General features: G+C 45.9%; 1 protein-coding gene across 1 annotated transcript in view; it reads left to right on the plus strand.

Annotated features, from left to right (window-relative positions):
- Positions 1 to 22,005, plus strand: part of LOC115514882 (guanylate cyclase soluble subunit beta-2-like) — a 37,573-nt gene that overhangs the window by 5,748 nt on the left and 9,820 nt on the right. The window contains exons 2-8 of the mRNA XM_030317172.1: positions 7,547 to 7,707; positions 11,174 to 11,273; positions 12,138 to 12,334; positions 13,348 to 13,459; positions 14,701 to 14,804; positions 16,810 to 17,026; positions 19,001 to 19,321. Coding sequence (XP_030173032.1) covers positions 7,547 to 7,707; positions 11,174 to 11,273; positions 12,138 to 12,334; positions 13,348 to 13,459; positions 14,701 to 14,804; positions 16,810 to 17,026; positions 19,001 to 19,321 — 1,212 coding nt within the window. The remainder of the gene's footprint in view (positions 1 to 7,546; positions 7,708 to 11,173; positions 11,274 to 12,137; positions 12,335 to 13,347; positions 13,460 to 14,700; positions 14,805 to 16,809; positions 17,027 to 19,000; positions 19,322 to 22,005) is intronic.

Here is a 22,005-nt window from a genome sequence, read left to right on the forward strand (position 1 = left end):
TTTTCAAATAAAAAGTTAGGATGCAAAATCAAATGAACATGTGCGTAAGTGTTGGAATCTGGAGAGCTCTGAGAAACACGGGCTGTATGGTTTCTCTCTACACACACACACACACACACACACACACACACACACACACACACACACAAATACATACATACACATAACATTCCATGAGTCAGAGAGGGAACATGGCCCTGCCGGTGGTGGGGAAGTCTACAGGAAGGACATTTAACTGTTTAACAAAATACACTGGTCAGTTGAGACAAACTCTTCCCTTAGACAAAGAAAAAAGCACGCTAGTTACCACTAGTCCATGCTTTGCTTTCTGAGTGAGCTCCAGAATGCAATTTCCCTACCTTTAAGCAATTGTTGGGACTTCTCCAGACCATTCTGCCACTGCATAGCTCTGTGCTTTCAATTAGCATAATTCAGGATGGGACCAGATGGCAGGTTAAGCATTGCATAAGGCATTGTTCTGTACATGAATAAGTGCCTACTTAGTGTGTAAGTGGGTTATTAGTGATCTGAAGTGACAAAATGCAAAACAACACACAACAGCCATTTGGCACAGCTGTGTCGGTCTAGACTTTGCTTGCTAAGAAACCAATAGTAAAATGTGTTTCAACAGTTAGCTATCAGCAAATGCCAACAAGCCTTCTCTGCACTCACTTCCTTTAAAAGAAGAGTAACACCATAAAATTTACAAAGTCCCCAAATCAGGCATTATAACATTTGATCTTTCCCACGACCCCCGGAGGTGGGACAAGTAACCGAGGAAAGTGACTAACTGAAAAAGAAGGCCTGAACTCTGGCGTCCCGGCTTTGAGCCCCGTGCTGAAGCACACGGGCTAGAGGAGCAGCTGACTGGTGGGCACCAGGTCTGTAGCAAGGACTTTGGGGTCGGACGGACCTGGGTAGAACCCCTGGCCGTACCGTCCCCTAGTAACGTAACGTAGGGCAAATCCCCCATTGGTGATTAGCCACGATGCCTACGGCCCCTACCTCAGAGGGCCATCCGAAAGATGAAGCACAATCATGTGAGCAAAGTGCCTAACACAGAGTGGATACTCAATGGAGCAGACGCCTCTCCTTGTCCCCCTCCCCGAGCCCGACCCAGTGGAGTCCTGGTTAGACCAACTTCTCTGTTCCAAAGTTTGCCAGGAAGTAGGCAACTTGTTACCTACCAGGCTTATGTGAGACTGCTTCATCACCGCAGAGGACCTCCCGCCTGAGCTGGTGTGGTCCACGGCCAAGCTGCCTTTTCTCTATGCCCTGGTAAACTTATTGCTACCTCTGGACCCCAACCCTCCGAGCTTAGAGTCTGTTTCCTCCTTGCAACCTGTGGGTAGCTGTTTCCTGCTTTTCTTCAACTCCTTTCTCCTACTCAACAAGATTTCTCCCACCCATTATCTCATGCCTGGCTTAGGTGATATTATTTGAGGAGAGTATGCTAGATGAAGGGCTCCTTCCAGACATCTGAAGATTTATTCTTCTGGATACATAAGCCTTGGGGGAAAAACTGCCCACTTTCGATGGAAAATTTTGTAAAACGTACCACGTACACTTGCCAGTCTTGTGGAAGAACACGTGTTTTCTCTGGGTGCCTCAGGTGGGTCCCTTAGAGGAATAGCTCTTGTTGCCTGTATCTGGGTGATGGGAGGTGGGTCCCTATAAGGGTGGACCCCATGCCCAGAAGGCCCAGAATAGGCAGCTGTGTCTCTGGCTTCCCTCTGCCTGTGAGCCCCCGCTCGGGGTTTAGAGGGTATCCTGTCCCCTGGACAGCCCACCTCTGCTCTTTCCAGTCCCTTGAGCTGTCACCAGGAAGAAGTAAACATTTCCTGGTGCTGCTGAAGACCCAGGCTTGTTAAGTCAGAAAATTTGAGTTTATATCATTCCAATTGAAAAGCTTCTTAAAAGACTTCATACTTCTTCTAGGAAGGCAAGCATTTAGAAAATGGACACTTCCCGACAGCTGTTTTTCTTCCAGCAAAGATGTCTTCCATTAAAAGAACCCCCCAAACCCTTTTAATAGAACGTTTCTCACACACACACACACACACACACACACACACACACACACACACGCAGAGATAATTGTACATTCAAGCGCTTGTATCCTTCACCCAGCTTCAATAATTATGAATATTTCACCAATCCTGTCTCATTTCTCTGGTCCCTGCACCCTTTTTCTGGTTTTGTTTTTGCTGGAATGTCTTAAAGCAAATCTCAGGTTTCCCATAATTTTACCCATAAATATTTCAGTATGAGTCTCTAACAAGATAAAGACATTTTAAAACATAATCATAATGCCTTGATTATACCTAACAAAATTCATAATATTACAGAGGCCCAGAATCCAGCTGTATCTCAGCTGGCCGTGGATAAATGTGGTCTTTGTGGTCTTTTTGTATTAGATTTACTAAGGTCTTTTCAGGACAATCAGCAAAAACTTCTGCTTTGACATAACTTCGAACTCACAGGAGGTTTGCAAGAATAGCACAAGGAATTCCTATATACTTTTCATCTATATTGCCCAAATGTTAACATTTTACTATATTGGCTCTATCCTTCTCTCTAGATCTATATATATTTTTTCCCTGAATCATTAGTATGTTACAGATATGATGTCTCAGTATCCCTAAAAAATTCTCTTACATAACTACAGTACAACTATCAAACTCAGGAAATGAACATTTGTGTAGGGCTATTATCTAATCTGCAGACCTTATTGAGATTTTTCCAGTTGTCCCCATGACATCCTTCAGAACAAAAGAAAACCTTGGATCATCTCAGCTGTCACATCTCTTTCATCTTCTGACATCTGGAATAGTCCCCGAGTCTCTCTTTGTGTCCTATAACGTTTGTGTCTTTGGCACGTTCTGGTCAGCTATCTTGTAGAAGGCCCCTCAATTCCAGATTATCTGACAGTTCCTCCAGATTCAATTCGGGTTATGCTTTCTTGGCAGGAAGACCACAGAAGTGATATTTTGTCCTTCCCAGTTCATTATAGCAGGGGGTATACGATGTCCATTTGTCCCATTGTCCCATTACGGGTACTAACTTTGATTGCTTAAGGTGGGATCTTCCAGGTTTCTCTACTGGAAGTTCCTATCTTTCCCTTTTAAATTCAGTAGCTTGTGAGAGGATACATCGAAAATATCTTGTTGTTTCTCAAACCCCTCTCTCCCCAATTTTAGTACTCATTGGTGATTTTTGCCTGAAACCATAATTATGGTGACCAAATGGTACATCATTTTTTATGTTTATTAGTTGGATTTATACTATAAAGAAGAATTTCTCCCTCTTTCCCATTTATTTGTAGCAGTGTGAACTCTTGATTCTTATTTTTTAAAAAGGTTGTAGACCTTTGCTTTCATTATTTTTTTGATGCTCAAATTCTCCAAGATTTATCCCATGGGAGCCCTTCCACTTTAGGCACATCGTCATTCTTTGATTACTTCTTTTTTTTTTTTTTTGATGTTTATTTATTTTTGAGAGAGAGAGAGCGAGCAAGCGAGCACAAGCGGGGGAGGGGCAGAGAGAAGGAGACAGACTCTGAAGCAGGCTCCAGGCTCTGAGCGGTCAGCACAGAGCCCCATGTGGGGCTCAAACTCATGAACCGTGATTTCATGACTTGAGCTGAAGTTGGACACCCAGCCAACTGAGCCACCCAGGTCCCCTTTACTTATTAACTTTCTGGCATGACTAGATGCTATAGGCTCATCTTATCCTTTCCGTGTTCCAGACCTGAAATCTGCCATTTCTTCAAGGAGACCTGAACACTCTCTCTCTCTCTCTCTCTCTCACACACACACACACACACACATCCATCCATCCATCCATCCATCCAACCAACTAAAACCATGATGAGTCCTGTGGTCTTATTATGGTAGATTTGCTAATTCACTCCCACAGACTTCATTCTGTTCTTCCCCTTTCCATAATTGTAACTTCCTTCTCACACAGTGAGGAACCTGCTCCCCATTATTCATAGCATATTTACTTGTAGAATGAATCCTCAAATGTTCAGAAAGTTATTTCAGAATTGCTCACCACCATCTTGGGAAGGAAGCATAGTAACTACAGTCAATTATTTGTTTAAAGTTTGGTTTTGTTTTTGTCTTTAGCCCGAAGACAAAGCAGTCTGAATCCTATGTTCAAATGTCACTGGGTTAATTTTTTTTCCTGGGTAATTCGATCATTCAAAACTATTCTGTTCAAATACTGTTCTGTTCATCTGTTTCTGTTTGTATTCTATCTCAGGGTTTTCCCAATCTTTATTGACTGTATTTATCTTCTTTATTTTCACTATATGAGTCATTAACATGATTCCCCAAACCAAAACGTTCAAATAGTTATGCTCAGAGCATGTCAGACCCCCAGCCCCCACAATTTTTTTTAGCCTTTCTACCTCATTCCCACCAATGCCCTGTAGGTAAGTCATCTCAATAGTCCCTGGTGTTTAATTTTGCACAAATAAGCAGATGGACGCGTATTTCCTTATTTCCCCAGATTTGTTACACAAAAGATAAAATACTAAGCATACTACAGATTCTCCTTTGCACTATCAAAAAACACGGGGCACCTGGGTGGCTCAGTCAGTTAAGCATCTGACTTTGGCTCAGGTCATGATCTCACGGTTTGTGAGTTCGAGCCCCACGTTGGGCTCTGTGCCGACAGCTCAGAGCCTGGAGCCTGCTTCAGATTCTGTGTCTCCCTCTCTCTCTGCCCCTCCCCTGCCCATGCTCTGTCTCTATCTCTCAAAAATAAATAAACATTAAAAAAATATGGGGGCACTTGGAGGTTCAGTCAGTTAAGCATCTGGCTCTTGATTTCAGCTCAGGCCATAATCTCCAGGTTCCTGAGATCAAGCCTGCGTCAGGCTCTGCACTGACAGTGTGGAGTCTGCTTGGGATTCTCTCTCTCTCTCTCTCTCTCTCTCTCTCTCTCTCTCTCTCTCTCTCCTCCTCCTCCTCCTCTGCTCATGCTCACGTGCACTCTTAAAAAATATGTTAAGGCACCTATGGCTTGTTCAGTTTTCACATTTTCTTGCCGTTTCCTATCTGTCCCTGACTCCCTATGACTTAAGAGAACTCACGCAATCCTAAATTCACAGAGATGAAACTGTGTAACAACACAACACAGGAGTTGGTTTTTTAGTGACCTTTGTCCTCTGCTAGACAAACATTCTCAGTCAAGAATCTGAGAAGAAGCCCCAAACCCAGCACGGATGGAAAATGCCACAACCAAACCCGAGATCCGTGTTTAAGCAACAGTCTCCGAGCCAGCCGTCCTTTCCTATTAACAGAGCTGGGCGCCCAGAAACAAAATAACAGGGTCTGGAACGGGCATCTTCGCGGAGTTTTGTAGGTTTAAAGACCTGAAAGAAAAGTCAAGCAGATGCTCTTTCTACACAAGCCTGCCACCGTCACTTTACTATACCTTGCTTGCTGACAGCCCAGTCCTCCTGAGCGTGGTTCCCCGGGAGAAGGAGGCCTCTGGGACGTGTGCTTTCTTGGCCGGTAACAGGATGCACCTGCTTAGAGCTCCAGCCTGGGGGACGCGCAGCACAGCTGTTTTTTCTCAGCCCGAACAAGCTAGATTTAGCAGGAAAGGAGTGGGGGAGGGAGGGAAGAGGAAGGAACGATTCCACACCTGTCCGTGTACTTTTCAGGATCTCTCCTCCCAGGGACTCATAGGCAGTGGAAAGGACTTGAGTGGAATTTTTCTCAGTTCGTTGGCGCTTAGGAGGTGGCTCTTGATTGCTGTTATAGACAAGCCTGCCTGCATCCATTAGGGATGGACCCACAAGCAGAGAACCCAACAGAGGCAGTTAACGTAAGCCATTACCACCTCTGCCCTGCCATCCCGAGCTTTGTCTAGATTCAAAAGAGCTGGCTAATACATTCTTGGGATGTATGTGTAACTCATCCCTGATAAGACCAGGCCAACTCAGTGGGGACTCTACCCTGTTCAGACTGCAGAACAATTATCTGCCCAATAGTCTAGGTGTGGACACGAGCTATAGGGACGAGCTGCTCAGACCATCTCTGGAAGCAGGCAGAGGCTGGGAAGTGCCCAGACCTTCTCTGGTCCCCTGCCACCCGTGCAAGGATTGCTCTTACAGACATAGTTCAATTGCGTGTGTTTGAACATTGGGAAAGAAATTGGAAAGCCCCTTGCTGTGAATTCTAGATCCAGCCAGAGCATCACAGGACCCAGCCAAGGATTATGGCGATTGTGAATTCCTCAGGACTCCCATAAACCTGGGCATTGCAGACCTTCTTCCAGCCCCCAAGACCTACCGGAGTCACCACACCACAGGAAATACGAGAGTGTTCTCTCACAGATGTGCCAGGCCACCAACATCAGTGAATGCCCTGTCTCCTGTGTCAATGATGACAACCCATCAGCAGCCCTCACCCTGGGGGAGACCTCTTATTTCTTTGTTGCTCCAGGGGCTATGGGATTTGGTATGGGAATTACCGAATTTAGACTTAGAAACTCTGCCACTCTGCGTCATTTGGGTGAATTTACAAAGCTGACACTCACCCTCAGAAAGGGGACATGGTAATAAGATCATCTCCCTTACAAGGTTCTGGCAAGCACTGGGCAAAATAATTGATGATGTTGATTACTGAGCGTTTAATGACTGAGTGCTTCGGGAATTACAAAACATCCTGAAAAAACACTTCCGCCCCTCTAGAAAGCCACCGATCACATGCTGTCTATTGCAACAGTGCAGACAGGGGCAGCAGCTCCGGCTAGAGCTACGAAGCTGCCCCCAGGTATGTATCAAGCACCTGTGCTGTGTATCGCCCAGAAAACGTGTCGTGTGCGGTCATCGCCCCTCAGAGTTATCGCAGAGTTGGGAAGAAAACAAAATGCTGCACTTCGGGAGGGTGCTCAGGGTGATGTGGGATATTCAGAGAAATCTTTATGAAGGATGCGATGTGAAAAGTGCACCCCACAGGGACGCCAGGATGTGGAGAGGGTGAGAGAGAAAGGGGAAGCCACTGCGGGTATTTGGAGATAAGTTTGTCAGTATTGTTCTGTAGTCACAGTATTAGTTCTTTCTCAGAGATAGCTTTTTATTTTGCTTAAAGCCATTGTATTTGAAGATGTCCAGAGATGGTAGGGAAGACCGCAGAGGACCATCCACTGCCCTGCCCAGGGCGAGCCTCCTTCTGGGTGCCAGACTCAGCCATCATGGGAATACGACAGCTTCCCATCCCCTTCTGGACCGGAGAGGGATTTATGCCACGGGGACCACAGAAAAGATTGGAGTAGGGGTAGGAGGAACTCACATTTAATGAGCACCTTCCAGACGCCGGGGCTGCACTGGGTGCCTCACTGTGGCCCCGAGACAGGGATGTCATTATTGGCATTTTACTGACGGCGAAAGTAAAACCTCAGGGAGATGTTCAGTCGTGTTATCACACAGCCGGGATTTGAACTCTTTGGGAATCACTGAAGACCCCCAGAATGAGAACAAACATTTTGCAGGTGCTTTTATTTTGGGGGTGTGCTTTGGGTTCCGCAGGTGTCTCCATGGAAGCCATTCTGAGACTCTTTGGAGAATATTTCTTTAAATTCTGTAAGATGTCTGGCTACGATAGGATGTTACGGACACTGGGAGGAAACCTCACGGAGTTTATTGAAAACCTAGATGCCCTCCACAGTTACCTCACGCTATCTTATCAGGTAAGGCTATCTGAGTCCAGTCTTGTTGGCTCGGTGAGGAAGCAAATGCCTGTGGGAGTTCTGGGCCATCTTCCCACAACCCCCGAGAGGGGTGCAGTTGGAAGGGATGTGCAACCCCGAGAGGGGTGCAGTTGGAAGGGACGTGCAGGATCCCTGGTTCGAGGTGTCAGGAGTCCCCTGGGGAAAGGAATGGAAAATGATAACCTGTTGGCCACTTTTATTAACTGGCCGGCAACAACCAATGAGGGACAAGCTGAAGACGTTGGCTTTGTGACAGAGGATGGTCTATTCTGACAGTCGCTGGTGTGGGCTTGGAATTAGATCTGGAAGACTGATCACAGTGGGGACAAAGACGGGGAAACAATCAGGTTGTAGTGGACTTGCAAAATCTCCCCTCGGGTTTCCCGGCTTTGATGGAGCTGAGAAATAGCTTCAGTAGCCAGATTCATTTATTCACGTATCAGAAGGAAAGATTTGATAGGGCCAAGAGCCAGAGTCGGAAACCGTCCAATGCTGATTAACCCGCGGGGTGACCGCCTGAGGTGTTAAGAAACTAATTTCCCTATTGGGATATATCCTTCTGGAATTCATTCCTTGGCTTTCTTGTTTGTAGGCATCGTTGGGAATTTAAACGCCTAGACTTCCTCTTCTTTTTTAGAAAAGAAACAGCCTTATTAAAAAGGCAAACAGGCATTTACGTAGCTTTTAATAATAGTTTATTATTGTATATGAATTATTTGTACTTATTTTTAGGGCCCTTTATAGTTTACCAGGCTCTTTCTCCACTATTTTTATATTTAATGCTCCTAACCACCCTTGAAGGGTTGTCGTGAGGGTAAAATGGGGTTGTGTGTGCTAAAGTGACTCATCAACCATAGTGCACCCTTACACGTGTTCAATGGGAAAACTATTATTTTCTCAATTTTTCATGGAATATTTCTCCATATTTCAAGGAATAAGAAAAACCTTAACTGACTTCAGACAGGATGAGGAGGTGGGTCTGTCCTGTTGTCAATGAAGGGAACTACACAAGGGGATAGAAAGAGCCCTGGATATGGGGTCAGATGCACCTACCGCGCTGTCTGACCAGCTCTGCAATTTACTAGCTGTGTGATCCTGTACAAGTTATTTGCCCTCTCTGGCCCTTGATTTTTTCACTTTACTCATTTCATAAATATGTATTGAGGCTTTACTCTGTAATAAGCCCTATTTTAGGCATTGGGAAAACACAGAGACAAAGAGGAGTAAATAGGAAAAAAACTCCTATCTCATATATTGTGTGAATTCAAAGAGATCACATGTGGAAGTCCCCAGCATCATAATCACTTTACAGAAGGCATTCCATAAATAATAATAACTTCCTTCTTTTTTCTCTCTGTTCAATACAGCCGGTTTAAAAATTACAATAATTTATGTGGTAGCTTCCTTTCCAATTTCTTAGCTACAGCACTGCACTTAGACACAAAGAAGTACAGTTAGGCTCCTTCCAGAATCTCCCATAAGATTCCTTAATATGACATCTTTCGTCTGAAAATTTGGCTAATATTTCAAGTCACGGTTCTGGAGAATGTTAATAGTCTCCCATTCGTGTTAATTCATGGATGTGCTCCAAATACTGTAGTTACCATATTACTGCCACTCTTGTGAATAAGTGTGAATGGGACGGAGAGTCCGAAGTCCCCGCCCATTGTTTGCACACAGCTCCACTACCTTTCCTCTGGGGCAATCATCGGTCATTCCTTCCCGTGCCAAAGTCAATGCTAAAGAAGAGAACTTCTCAGGGTGTAAGTGAGGACATTTTGCACATAATGAGATGAATAAAATATATCAGTGTTATAATATGCAAGCCGTAATAAAATACACGCAATAATAACCTGGTAGCTCCGTAGTGTTTTACACTGGACGGAACGTTCTGTCTCTTTAAGCAAAAATAAAATAAGGTAATGCTGACTTTTCTCTACGTTTGCCACTAGTAATTTGCCAGTGCCTTAAGGCATACATTTCTGGTTGTAGCTGTGCCTTTAATCTTTTCTTTTTTTTTTTAAGCTAACTTTCATTGGGTGCTAATTATGAAGCAGGTGTGGGGCTAAGTAATTTATAAACATTGAATTGTCCTCCTTACACCAAGATTAGGTACTCTGATTTTTTTTCTCATGATACAGATGAGCAAACAGGTCCAGAAGGGTCAAACATTTGCCCCAAGTTGCTGGGTTGTGGTGGCCCAGCCAGGACATGACCCCACGTGTCTGTTTCCAAAGACCATGCTCTGGTCTGTTTCCCATTATTTTCCCCTTTTCCCTGATTCTCTACTTTCGCAAGACCCTATTTTAACTAAGAAATAGAAGTACAATCTTGCTATTTACAGAGTCAGATACCCTTACCAGAAGAATTAAAAGCACAAATTTTGGGAAGTGCCTCTGGGAAGCAGCCTCGGCTGGGGGCGACAAGTGAGGGGAGACAAGGTAGCAAGAACATACGAATTTTCATTTTAGCCCCTTCTGGACTCTGGTTATTTTTTTCACGGTGGAGAGTTTGGATGGAAGTTTTTGAAATAGACTTTAATCTCCTGGTTTATTTCATACTTTTTATATGTGCCACCTCAAATCCTCTGAAGATTTAATCAAGATGCAAACACACATACATACAAACATATACTTTCTCTATGTATATGCTTTTGAAAGATAAAATAAATTTTTTTTTAAAAGAAGCTCATTTTAAGTGGGAACCCTCCCACCATAGAAGGAAGCAAAGATCTTGGTAGGAGCCCAGCTCCTTAAACTCTTCCCTCGCTCAGACCACAAGCTGTAAGCCAGGGTACTCAGCTGCCTGCCTACACATCAGGTCGGGGAGAAAGGTGCTTCTCTCAGGGATCCCCCAGGTGAAGTCTTCGTCCTTATTTCCTGACGTACATCTACCATGAGATGGTGCATACTTAAGCGTCAACATTTATTCCTAGAGAAAGAGGATCTCTTCTGACATAATTTGATTTTCCAAATGAGTGACTTTAGATCGCAGACGGCGTCCTACTTCCAGGATGAGAAAGCAACTCCTCTCCAAATTGCTCTGAGCACCTGATCTTTCTGAGGGTGAAGATGCCCGTGGTCCCTTGATCACAGGCCAAGCGTGGACGCTGGCCCCGCCCTGGAGTGTGGGCAGAAGCAACACGCGTGGTGAAGGCTCACTGGGGTCCAAACATTGTTCCTCCCTTCCTTTACCCTTGACTCCACTGAGCCTGTTTCTTCTCTTTAAAAGGGAGATAATACTTGCCATCTAGGGTGGGTTAGGGAATTAGGGATAATATCAAATTCCTGACATAGGGTGCCCCAAACCATAGTGGATTTTATGTGATTGGGGGTATAGTTCTGTGTGCTGTAATGGGTAAGCACTGTTGTTTCACAAAGCCTCAAGAGCATAATTTAAACAACCTGGGTTCACTGAGAGACAACACGTCGTGTCTTTTGGTTAGGAGATGAACGCGCCATCGTTCCGCGTGGAGAGAGAAGCAGACGGGAGGATGCTTCTCCATTACTACTCTGATAGGAGGGGTCTGTGCCACATCGTACCAGGTATGGGAATGTCTTAACCAGTCCCACCGCTACGAGGCCTCTGGGGGATGGTCCCCTCACAGTTCTCCAGGATGGCTAATAGCCAACCCAGCTCTTCCATAATCTGAGTCTTTGCTGTCTTGACCGTTACTTCCAAAGTCTTTGAGCCTTTAAAATAAGTTCCCAAAGTGCCAGAAGAAGGAATAATTTCCATTTTTATTTTAACATTTTAAACTAGGTATTTACATAGTTATGATAATTCTGCATATATTATTTTGTATCAACCTTTCTTGTGTATTCAGCATTATGGAGAAAGCATCCTTCCACGTTTTTACATGGTCTTTAAAAGTCATTTTCAAAGGCCGAACGGTATTTCATGTGGTAATTGACCAGGCCCCACTGTTGAATTTGTAGTTGGTGCTACTCTTTTGCTATTGTAACCAGTGCTGTGGTGAACATCTTCATGCATGCTTTTCCCATGTTTACATTATAACCCAGGGATAGATTTCTGGAGAACCTCTTTTTAAAACATGATCCTTAATGCTTTTACAACTAAACTTTGTTTACATTATTTCTAGAGTGTGTTTGTTTAGTGAGTGAAATGCCTTCCTGAAATAAACAAATGAATAAATAGATGCTGAGCTAGAAATTAGAGTGGCAGGGATATATTTGGTATCCAGACATGTACAACTTAAACCTCTACCTATAAGTTATTTTATTTTTGAATTTTATTAATCTACCGTATGCTGCCTGTCTTGATGCAAGGCCTGGACTTAGTGAACCCTGGAATGTTCATCTGAAGTTGTCTAACTTGATTATTTTATGACTTTGGCTGACATAACTGCCTCTTGCCATCCCTCAACAGTAGGTGTCCTTCTGCTGCAGGTATCATTGAGGCTGTGGCCAAAGACTTCTTCGACATTGATGTGACCATGGATATCCTCAGCATGAATAAGGAAGAGGAGAGGACAGGAAAGAAAGAGCATGTTGTGTTTCTGGTTGTACAGAAGTCTCACAGCCAGATGGGAAGGGCAAAGCCAAACAGGTTAAAAGGCAATCAGGATATCCAGAGGGACCAAGAGGTATTGGGTTTGCTATGTCTTCAGAAAGCACAGATCGTCCTAGTGGACCTACTGGTCTTGGAACAATCTGTGCAAAGAACAGAACCAAATGGACCTTCTCATAGTGGATTTAAGGCAGATATTCTCAATCTCCACTATTGGCATTTGGGACCAGATCATCCTTTGTTATGACGGCCTGTCCTGTGTGTGTTTAGCAGCATCGCTAGTCTACCCACTAGATGCAAATAGCACCCCCGCTCCCCGCTCCTCAGTTGTGGCAATCAAAAATGTCTCCAGGCATCACCTTGTATCCCCAAGGCAGGGGTGGGGGACAAAAATCATTCCTCGTTGAGAACCTCTGGGTTAAGAAAACTTGGATAAACGTTGGGAAGTATTCTGGGATGAACCTTAGCCTGGAACATTTTCACCTCTGAAAACACCAATATAAAGGCCGGAAATTTGGATTTGGTGGCTTATTTTGCAATCCTTCTAAAATAAATTGACCTTTTGAAGTCCTTAGTGCCCACTTCCGTAGCTGGGGCCAGTTAGGAGTCTGGAGTCAATGTGCCATCCTGGGACTGGCTGCCTCAGCTGCAACTTGTGGAGTGAACATTATCTATTTAGGTACTACATATATTAGGTACACAGCTCTCTGTGTCCACACAGCTTATACAAATATCCAGATAATGTTGTGGTTCCTGGAGCCCACGGTATCGATATCTTAGAGCGTTCAAAGCCCACCTCAGAGCCTGTTTGCTACAGAATCTACAACCACAAGAAGACAAGATGGTCAGGTGTCATTTTTCTGCCAGCCCTGTCTTGAGATTTGCAAAAAAAAGTTCTTGCTGCCTTTGGCAGAGAAACAACATGAGGATTAGTTAGATAAAAATCTTGGGGATAACAATGTGTTGCTAACATTGACCTTGCAAGGCCTTGCTGTTCCTCTGGTCCCAATTACAGCAGAAGGGGCTTGTGTGTCTCCAGTTACACGACCAGTCACATGACACGCATGCTTCTCTCCCTGCCACCTGTAGGCCCTGGAGGCAGCTTTCCTTAGGATGAAGGAGAAATATTTGAGTGTCTCTGTTTGCCCTGTGAAGAAATCCCACTGGGAAGTTGTGAGAAGTATAGTCATGTTCGGAAAAGGTGAGTCGGCCATTCTCCTGACCTTGGCTCTCAGAGCAGAATCATTGCTTGGTGCACACAACTGGGCAAAGCCGGCTATGATGATGACGTCACTGATTTCTGCAGAGCTTGGATTCGGCGGGCATGGTCTTACGCATTCAAACATCAGACTCTAACTTGCCTTCCTTTGCCCCTTTTATTTGCGCTGGGTGGCACAGACACACAGTCTCCCCAGTAGTCAGGGAAAGCCACCAGAGAGAGGAGGGGAATCTGTCCCAATTGGTCACTGTGTTGAAAGGAAGGAGGAATGACTACTGACATATTCTCAAGAACAGTGAATTTTCCACAGCTTCTCAGGCCTTCTGGACTGGGATGCATTTCAGGCCAGGAAGCCTGTGGTTAATAACCACAGTATCCAGTAGTGCAAAGGCCACTGGATTAGGAGCCAAGAAAGCAGATCTCTGGCTCTGTCCCTGAGGAGCTGAATGACCTTGAACAAGGTCCCCCATCTTCCGTGTGAAAAATGAAGGCATCAGGCTTTCAAGGCGCCCTTGTTGACACTGAGCCCGTCTCATGATCAGCACCTAATGGCTGAGCCAGAATGAGAGCCCCGCCCCGTGGGGAGCCGGGGAGCTAGAGCCCTCCCCATCATGCCCTGTGGGTCACGGTGACATGCATCTGGGAGGAGGTCTGCAGGGCTCAAAAGGCTGCATTTTGAGTCCCTCAAGCCATGGCAAGCGAGTCAAACACGCAATTGACATCCTTTGTCTGGGAGATTTTCATATCAAAAAGGCTCCATTTCGAATCTCTACCCCCTGCCAAATAGGGCTGTTGGTTAAATTTTCATGTGCCACCCAAAACTGTCAGTCTAAAAAGCTCCATGGCAAATGTCCCTGACGCTGGGCCGGGCACACACGCTCTGCTCCGCTAGCTCATTGTCTGGCTGTCACCGTTTCAATGCCGGCTCTGTTTTCCTGGCGAGACGTACTCAATTGGCCCAGAGACTCTTCAGCGGCGGGCAGAAACTTGGCAGGGGCTGGGGGGGGCGGTGGGGGGTGCTTCTTAACCCAGTAGCAAGTTTTCTGTTTGTTTTAATTTGGAAGAATCGCTGTGGCCATCTGGAGACGCCAAGGGGGCCTCTGATAGAGAGTGGGGACTGCTCTGTGGCCATGAAACATTTAAGACACTACCCCAAGCTCTGCTCTGTGTCAGCTTGGTGGCATGAACGGCCTCTGAACAGGACTCTCTTTTTCTACATCCAGGGCATCTCGTGAACACCTTTGTGCCCGTTTATCCCGAGCGTCTCTGGATTGAACAGAAGACATTCTGCAATGCTTTTCCTTTCCACATTGTATTTGATGAATCAGTAAGAGGCCCTTTCCCGCTGTAGCTTGGACTGGGGCTAAGCTGGGAAGGGAGTATGTCGTATAGTCTTTCATGTCAAGTCCCTGAGGAGTCCCCAGGGGTTGGGAGACTAGGGTTTAGCCTGGCATGACCTTTGGCTTCCTTTTCATTGTGGCCTCCTCCAGAAACTAGAATGTTGGAACTTCTCCGTGGGTATGGTGGGGGGGGGGGCAGCAGCAAGGGGTCTGCAATGATGAGTGCACAGGAAGGTTTGCCATTAGAGAAAAAGGAAGTGACACCAAAGTTCACGACGCCAAGAGACAAAAGAATGCAGTCGGTAATGGCAGGGTGAGATTCTAGATGTGATCCCTCACCGTCCTCGTGGCCACTGCGGTTGTCTCAGTCCCAGTAGGGTTCTCCCTCTGCATCTTGAAGGCAGGGGAGAAGGCTGTGCCAACTCATGCCACTGTTCTGTGGGAGTTGTGACGATGACCATTAATGACAAACGTTTGGTTGTTATCAGTTTCCTTGGATGAAATATGTGTCAACTGAAGTGACTATGAGCTCCTTTCAAAGGCAGTTAGGTAAAATAAATTTGGTCAAAAAATCAATTAAAATGGCTTCAGGTAATTGCGATTTTCTCTGCTAGTTGTTTGAATGCAGAGATATGTTTGGATCATCACCTACCAGTTGACTGCTGGATACAGAATCTATGAAATTTACTCATTTGAGGGTCATCTTTGCTTGCAAAGAATTGATCTGAGGAAATCAAACACTCCTATAAGAAACAATTAGGGAGGGGCACCAGGGTGGCTCAGTCCGTTAAAAGTCCGACTCTTGATTTTGGCTCAGGTCGTGACCTCAACAACTAGGGAATTGTAAAGTAATGTACTTTGGCTTTTCCCCAATGCCGTGAGGACACTATTATTGCTATCATCAATGTTTTAAATTCCGATGTACTTTCTTTTCATTTTTTTTTTTTTTTTTTTTTGAGAGAGAGAGAGGGAGAGAGAGATTCCAACCAGGCTCTGCACAGTCAACACGGAGACAGGCTTGGGGCTTAGTCTCATGAACCTTGAGATCATGACCTGAGCCGAAATCAAGAGTCAGATGTTTAACTGACCAAGCCACCCAGGTGTCCCTGATGTACTTTTTTTTTTTTAATTAAAAAATTTTTTTTAAATTTATTTTTGAGACACACACACACACACACACACACACACACAGAGCAAGCAAGGGAGGGGCAGAGAGAGAGAGAGAGAGGGAGACGCAGAATCCGAAACAGGCTCCAGGCTCTGCGATGTCAGCGCAGAGCCTGATGCGGGGCTCAAACTCACAAACCATGAGATCATGACCTGAGCTGAGGTCAGATGCTTAACTGACTGAGCCACCTAGGCTCACCGCCCCTGCACCCCCACCCCATCGCCCCATACTTTTAAAACTCCTTTTCCTTTTTAAGTTTTGGGCATAGAATAACAGTAAGTTTAATGATAGTTATTCCATAATGTTAAGTTGATTTCTGTAGCCTAACAGAGTGCCCGTGGTTAGTGAAGTTATGTATTCCTGGACAGCCTGTGCAGGCATTGGATATTTTATGTACTCTTTGCTTCTTTCTTCCGTGTGTTCCCTGGAAACAGCAGTGAAAGATGTCTCCCCACCTCCATGATGAACGCCTTCACCTGGGCCTGGGTGTCAGATCTAAGTCACAGAATTGGCTAGTTTCTTTGTTAGTGAATTCTAAGAAGTCCCACAAAGCTGGGGAAGAACTGTTACTCCAACTGAAACATTTAACCTCTGTTTCTTGTCAGTCAAAGGTTTGCTGTTGAACACCCCATGCTATCCTTTTCTCTTTCAGAGATGAGCTGCAGATTTGATTTTTAAAACAATATTTATTACTTCCACGGTGTCTGACCATTACTGACCCCTTTTAGTGAGTCGCAAAGCATGCGGAGTGATATTTGCAAGGGAGAGTTTACGGTGAGGGTTGCTTTCTGTTCCCCGGTCTTACACCTGTCCTCTGTGGGTAGCTGAGGGTCAAGCAAGCCGGAGTGAATATTCAGAAGTATGTCCCAGGACTCCAAAACCAGAAGATTCGATTGGATGAGTATTTCTCCATCATTCATCCCCAAGTTACCTTCGACATTTTCAGCATCTGCAAATTTATCAACAGTCAATTTGTCCTGAAGGTCCGAAGAGAAAGGATGCCTGAGGCATGGAAAAGTCAGCCCGCACTCAAACTGCGAGGTAAGTAACTCTGCCCTTTCCCATTGCTCTCTGCAGTGTGGGAGATTTCTCGGAAAGGGACCAGGCAGAGCTTTCTGATTTCTTCAGAAAAGCTGGCTAAAAAGCTGGAGGCTGCCCCGGGAGAACTAGTGAGAAGCTTTAACTGTTTATTTTTATCATTGAGAGAGCGAAAGCACATGCAAGCAGGGGATGGGCAGAGAGGGAGACAGAGGATCTGAAGCGGGCTCTGTGCTGACAGAAGAGAGAAAGCCAGATGCAGGGCTTGAACTCACGGACCAGAAGATCATGACCTGAGTCAGAAGCTTAACTGCCTGAGCCACCAGGCATCCCTAGAGAGAAGCTTCAAAGTGTTGAGTGCAGCAAGCCGTGGCGCCAGGGTGGTAACTGAGGAACAGATTCAGGAGATAATTAAGGCAGGAGTTGGAGACTGGATGTCGGTGTTGAAAAAGAGAGAGGATATTTAGGATAAGGATTAGCTTTCTTGCTCGGGTAACTGGGTGGTGAAGGTGTGATTAACAGAAAAGACCCCATGTGAACTTCCTGGGGCAGGGACTTTGCCCATTTGGGTCACTGCTGTATCCTCCAAGTCTAGAATAGTGTGCCTGGCTCACAGTAGAGACCAAGTGCATGTGCAATGAAGCAATTAAACAGAACATTTGCAAAGGAGCTTGAAGACGAGTTCAGTTGCAGACATCCATGCGTAAATATTAATAGGAAATTAAAAAAATCACTGTTGATGGGAGTATAAATTGTCACAATCATTTTAGAGGGCATTTTAGCAATATGCATCGAAAACATTAAAAGTGAGCATATTCTTCGCCTCAGTAATTCCATTTCTAAGATTATATCCTTAACAGAATTGTCATGATTATCCACAACGACTTACCTTAAGCTTGGTCATTGCGATGTTGTTTATAGGGTGATATCAGGGGTGTAACATAATCAGTGCTAGCTAATTGCTTAAATAAAATGCAGTATAATCAATGTGGCCAGTGAAAAGTATGATGCATATCTCCATTTATGCCATGGAAGGATATATCTATTATAAAATTGAAGTGAAAAATTCAGATTACAGAAAAAGATGGCAGAGAACCCCATTTTTTAGTAGTTATCTGAGCGGTGTGATTATGGGTGACTTAAAAAAAATTTTTTATTACAAAAATATTAATGTTTATTTTTGAGAGAGAAAGAGTATGAGTGGGGGAGGGGCAGAGAGAGAGGGAGACACAGAATCCGAAACAGGCTCCAGGCTCCGAGCTGTCAGCACAGACCCCGACCCGGGGCTCAGACCCACAAACCGCAAGATCATGACCTGAGCAGAAGTCAGGCACTTAACCGACTGAGCCACCCAGGCGCCCCTATGGGTGACTTTTAATATTGTCTTCAGCCGTTTTCATTTTCTGCAATGCATGTGCACCACTTTTATAATAAAATAATAAACAGATTTGTTTTTAAGGAAATACACATTGAGTCCAGGCAGCAAGGTTTCTCTGGGAATTCAGATTCATTGTCAGCATGGTGTCGGAGGCAGGTGTGGGATACTAAGAGAGAACGCCAAGACAGAACCCCGGGGAACACCAGCATCGAAGGAATGAGCGAAAAAACCTAAAGGAAAAATTGCAAGAAGTGTCGGGGAAGTCCGTGAAAGTGAGGTTTCAGGGAGGGGGTTCTGCCCAACGCCATCCAACAGCAGAAGGCCTCAGTAAGGGAGAGACAGATAGACTCGTATTGGAGTAGGTAGATCGGAAGCCGGGGATGGGGCCACTTCCAAGTAAAGAGAGGTGCTGCGAGCCAGGGAAGATGGGTAAGTGGAGACAGGATGTATAGACAGACGGCTGTCAAGAAATTTGGCTAGAAGGGAAGGGGTGAGACCGTGCGGTGGATACGAGGGCATATTGTGTGGGTGATGATCTGGCGAGCTGTAGCACCGGCTGGTGACCTGCTGCATTGTCACCTTTCTCTCGTGACGGCAAGGCCAGATGATCTGGATGGAGTCCGCGCGGTGCATGCTATACCTGTGCTCCCCGAAGCTCCGCAGCCTACGAGAGCTGGAGGCGCACCGGATGCACCTGTCCGACATCGCCCCCCACGACACCACCAGGGACCTCATCCTCCTGAACCAGCAGCGGCTGGCAGAGATTGAGCTGTCCAACCAGCTGGAGAGGAAGAAGGAGGAGCTGCGGGTCCTCTCCCAGCACTTGGCCATAGAAAAGAAGAAAACCGAGACCTTGCTTTATGCCATGCTGCCGGAACATGTGGCCAACCAGCTGAAGGAGGGCAAAAAGGTCGCTGCGGGTAAAGCGTTCCCTCCCCTTCATGGGTGCCTCTGGGCAAGAGCAGCGGTGTGCCTCAGGGGTTAGGGGCACAGGCTCCGAAACCAGACAGCTCTAGGTTTGGATTCTGGGTCCATCGCTTGTTAGCAGCATGATCTTGGGCAGGTTGCTTGAGATGCATGTCCTCAGTTTTCTTCTCCCAACATCAAGAATAATGAAAGTAATACCAGAGTGAAACATGGATTAAGTAAGAGTGCCTGTCAACTTCACCCACCTGTGGCACATTCTCTAAGACCCGAAAGCTATGGCTTGACACTGGCCTTTTCATCAGTGGCCATGAATAGAGTTCTTTAGCTGGAAATAATACACCCACACGTTACCTAAATCATGGGCCTCTAAAGACCATTCTGGGAGAGCAAGCCATTTCTGGAGGAAACGATGCCATGTTTACTCTGACCTCGCTTCCCATTTGTCACGGGTGCGTGTTCACCCCCAGACATGTGTGGTAAACTAACTCAATGCCAAGGTGCTGCCAGGTCTCGAGGACCCAAAGGAGGTCACAGTCTTGCGGGTTTGACAGACATATACAGAATAATTTCACAGGGGTGGCGGTAGCCAAAGGAAAGGGAACAAATGTGCATTAAAGAGCAATTATTGTGCCAGGATCTGTGTTAGACGTTTTTAGACGTGCCATTTCATTGAATTCTCTGAACACTTCTATGAGCGAGGTGCTATTATCCAAAACAGCTGAGTAAATCTGCATTCACCCCAGTTTATGAGTAAAAGAGCTGAAGACTAATCAGAAGTCCGTCTAACTCCAACATTCATACTTTTTCCATGACAAAGGTGTGGAAACACAGATGCCAGGGAAATTCATGATAAAAAGGCGTCAGAAAGGAAGAGACAGGAGGCAGGGGCTGTGAGGGTTTGTATATATCAAGTGTATGGCACTTGAGTTAGACCTTGAGACTTTATTCAGAGGAAAAGCAGGGAAAGGCATTTTGGGAGAACGGGATTGCAGGAGCAAAGGTGAGGCAGTCTCAAGATAAATACTGCAGCCTGTAGGATACTCCACTTGACATGACCAGTAGGTAGCTAGGAATTGTGGGGAGAGCTCGAAGAAAGTTCCTTGGGTAAGCTATCGATCTAGGAATTATTGCAGTGTGGGTGGTGGTTAAACACCGACTCTATGAATTATAAATAAGGTCATCCAGGGGGCAGGAGGTGAGAAGGGACGAGGGTTAGGTTTTGAAGCTTAAGGAACACCTATTATTTAAGGAGGAAGAAAAGCCAGTGGAAATGTGTGAAACAAGGAGATCAGAAAGGTAGGGAGAATATGAGGAGCGAATGGCAGGCCAGAAGCCAGAGGGCAGAGGAAGCTACGTGAAGGAGAGATTATTACCAGAGGTATAAATAATACAGAGAATGCCCAGCTGTGTTCAAGCAGTCACCCATTTGGTCATCCAACAAGTATTTATTGAGGATCTACTACGTGCCAGGCCCTGCTCTAGGTGCTGGGGATACAGCAGAGTACGAAACAGTCTCTCATCTCGTGGAGCTTACAGTCCAGTGGGGAAGATAGGCAACAAACAAATAAAAAATCCCATATAAAATATGCCATGTAGGGCTTGTGGGGTTGGGGGCGGAAATCAGGCCAAAAGGATAGAGTCTAGGGACTGTTATTTTAGATAGAGTGATAAAGGAAATTCTCACTGAGGTGGTTACGTGTGAGATGTGAGACAGAGCCCTTTGGATATTGGAGAAAAGAGAAGTCGGAGAAAAGAGGCAGAGGAAACAGCAGGTGCCAGGGGTCTAAGCAGGAGGCACTTATGAAACCCCAAGGAGGCCAGTGTGGATGGAGTGGAGTAAGCCAGAGAGTATGGAGACGTGAGATCAGAGAGATGGTGGGGACAGAGGGGACCCCTTACTGGCCATGGTAAGGATTTTCTTTCTTTTCTTTTTTTTTTTTTGAGGGTGGGGGGCAGTGGGGAGAGCAGGAAAGAGCACACGAGCAGGGGAGAGGCAAGGAGAGAGAGAGAGAGAGAGGGCAAGAGAGTATCTTAAGTAGCAAGGAGCCTGACACAGGGCTTGATGTGGGGTTGATCCCACAACCCAGGAATCATGACCCGAGCCAAAACCAAGAGTCGGGCACTCAACTGGCTGAGCCACCCAGGCACCCCAAGGATTTTCCAGTTTAGTCTCAGTGTGTTGAAATCACGGATCTGAGGCACAGGATTGGAGGGTCTGACTTCAACAGGTCATCTGGCTGCCGTATGAAAATTAGCAAGACTGGAAGCAGCCCGAGGAGTTAGGAGGACGCGCTGAGCACACGGTAGCCCTCTCGCCAGACACGGATAGTGGAAGTCGCCACTTCGTGGCGACCAGTCTCTGTCAGCCCCGGCCTGGATCTCCTGTAGTTCGGGCTCCACAGCAGGCCACCTGCCAGAAGTTTCTCTGTAAGCCAGGGCCCACCCAACCTATTGCTGTCCTGCCGTGGCTCTCATCACACCTTACCGGGTGCTCGTTTACTCTTAGGTCTTCTTCACCGGACTGGGAGCACCTTAGAGGCAGAGGTGCCGTCTGTTCCACGTTGCACGCGTCTCCCCGAACGATGACCAGCTCATAGCAGGCACTCAGGGAGTGTCTGTTGGCCGAATGGACCCGGCTCCTTTTCCCCAAGGCTCAGCCAGATTTGGTTCCCAGAGA

Source organism: Lynx canadensis, chromosome A1 (genome assembly GCF_007474595.2).
Source record: "Lynx canadensis isolate LIC74 chromosome A1, mLynCan4.pri.v2, whole genome shotgun sequence".
Classification (NCBI taxonomy): Eukaryota; Metazoa; Chordata; class Mammalia; order Carnivora; family Felidae; genus Lynx; species Lynx canadensis.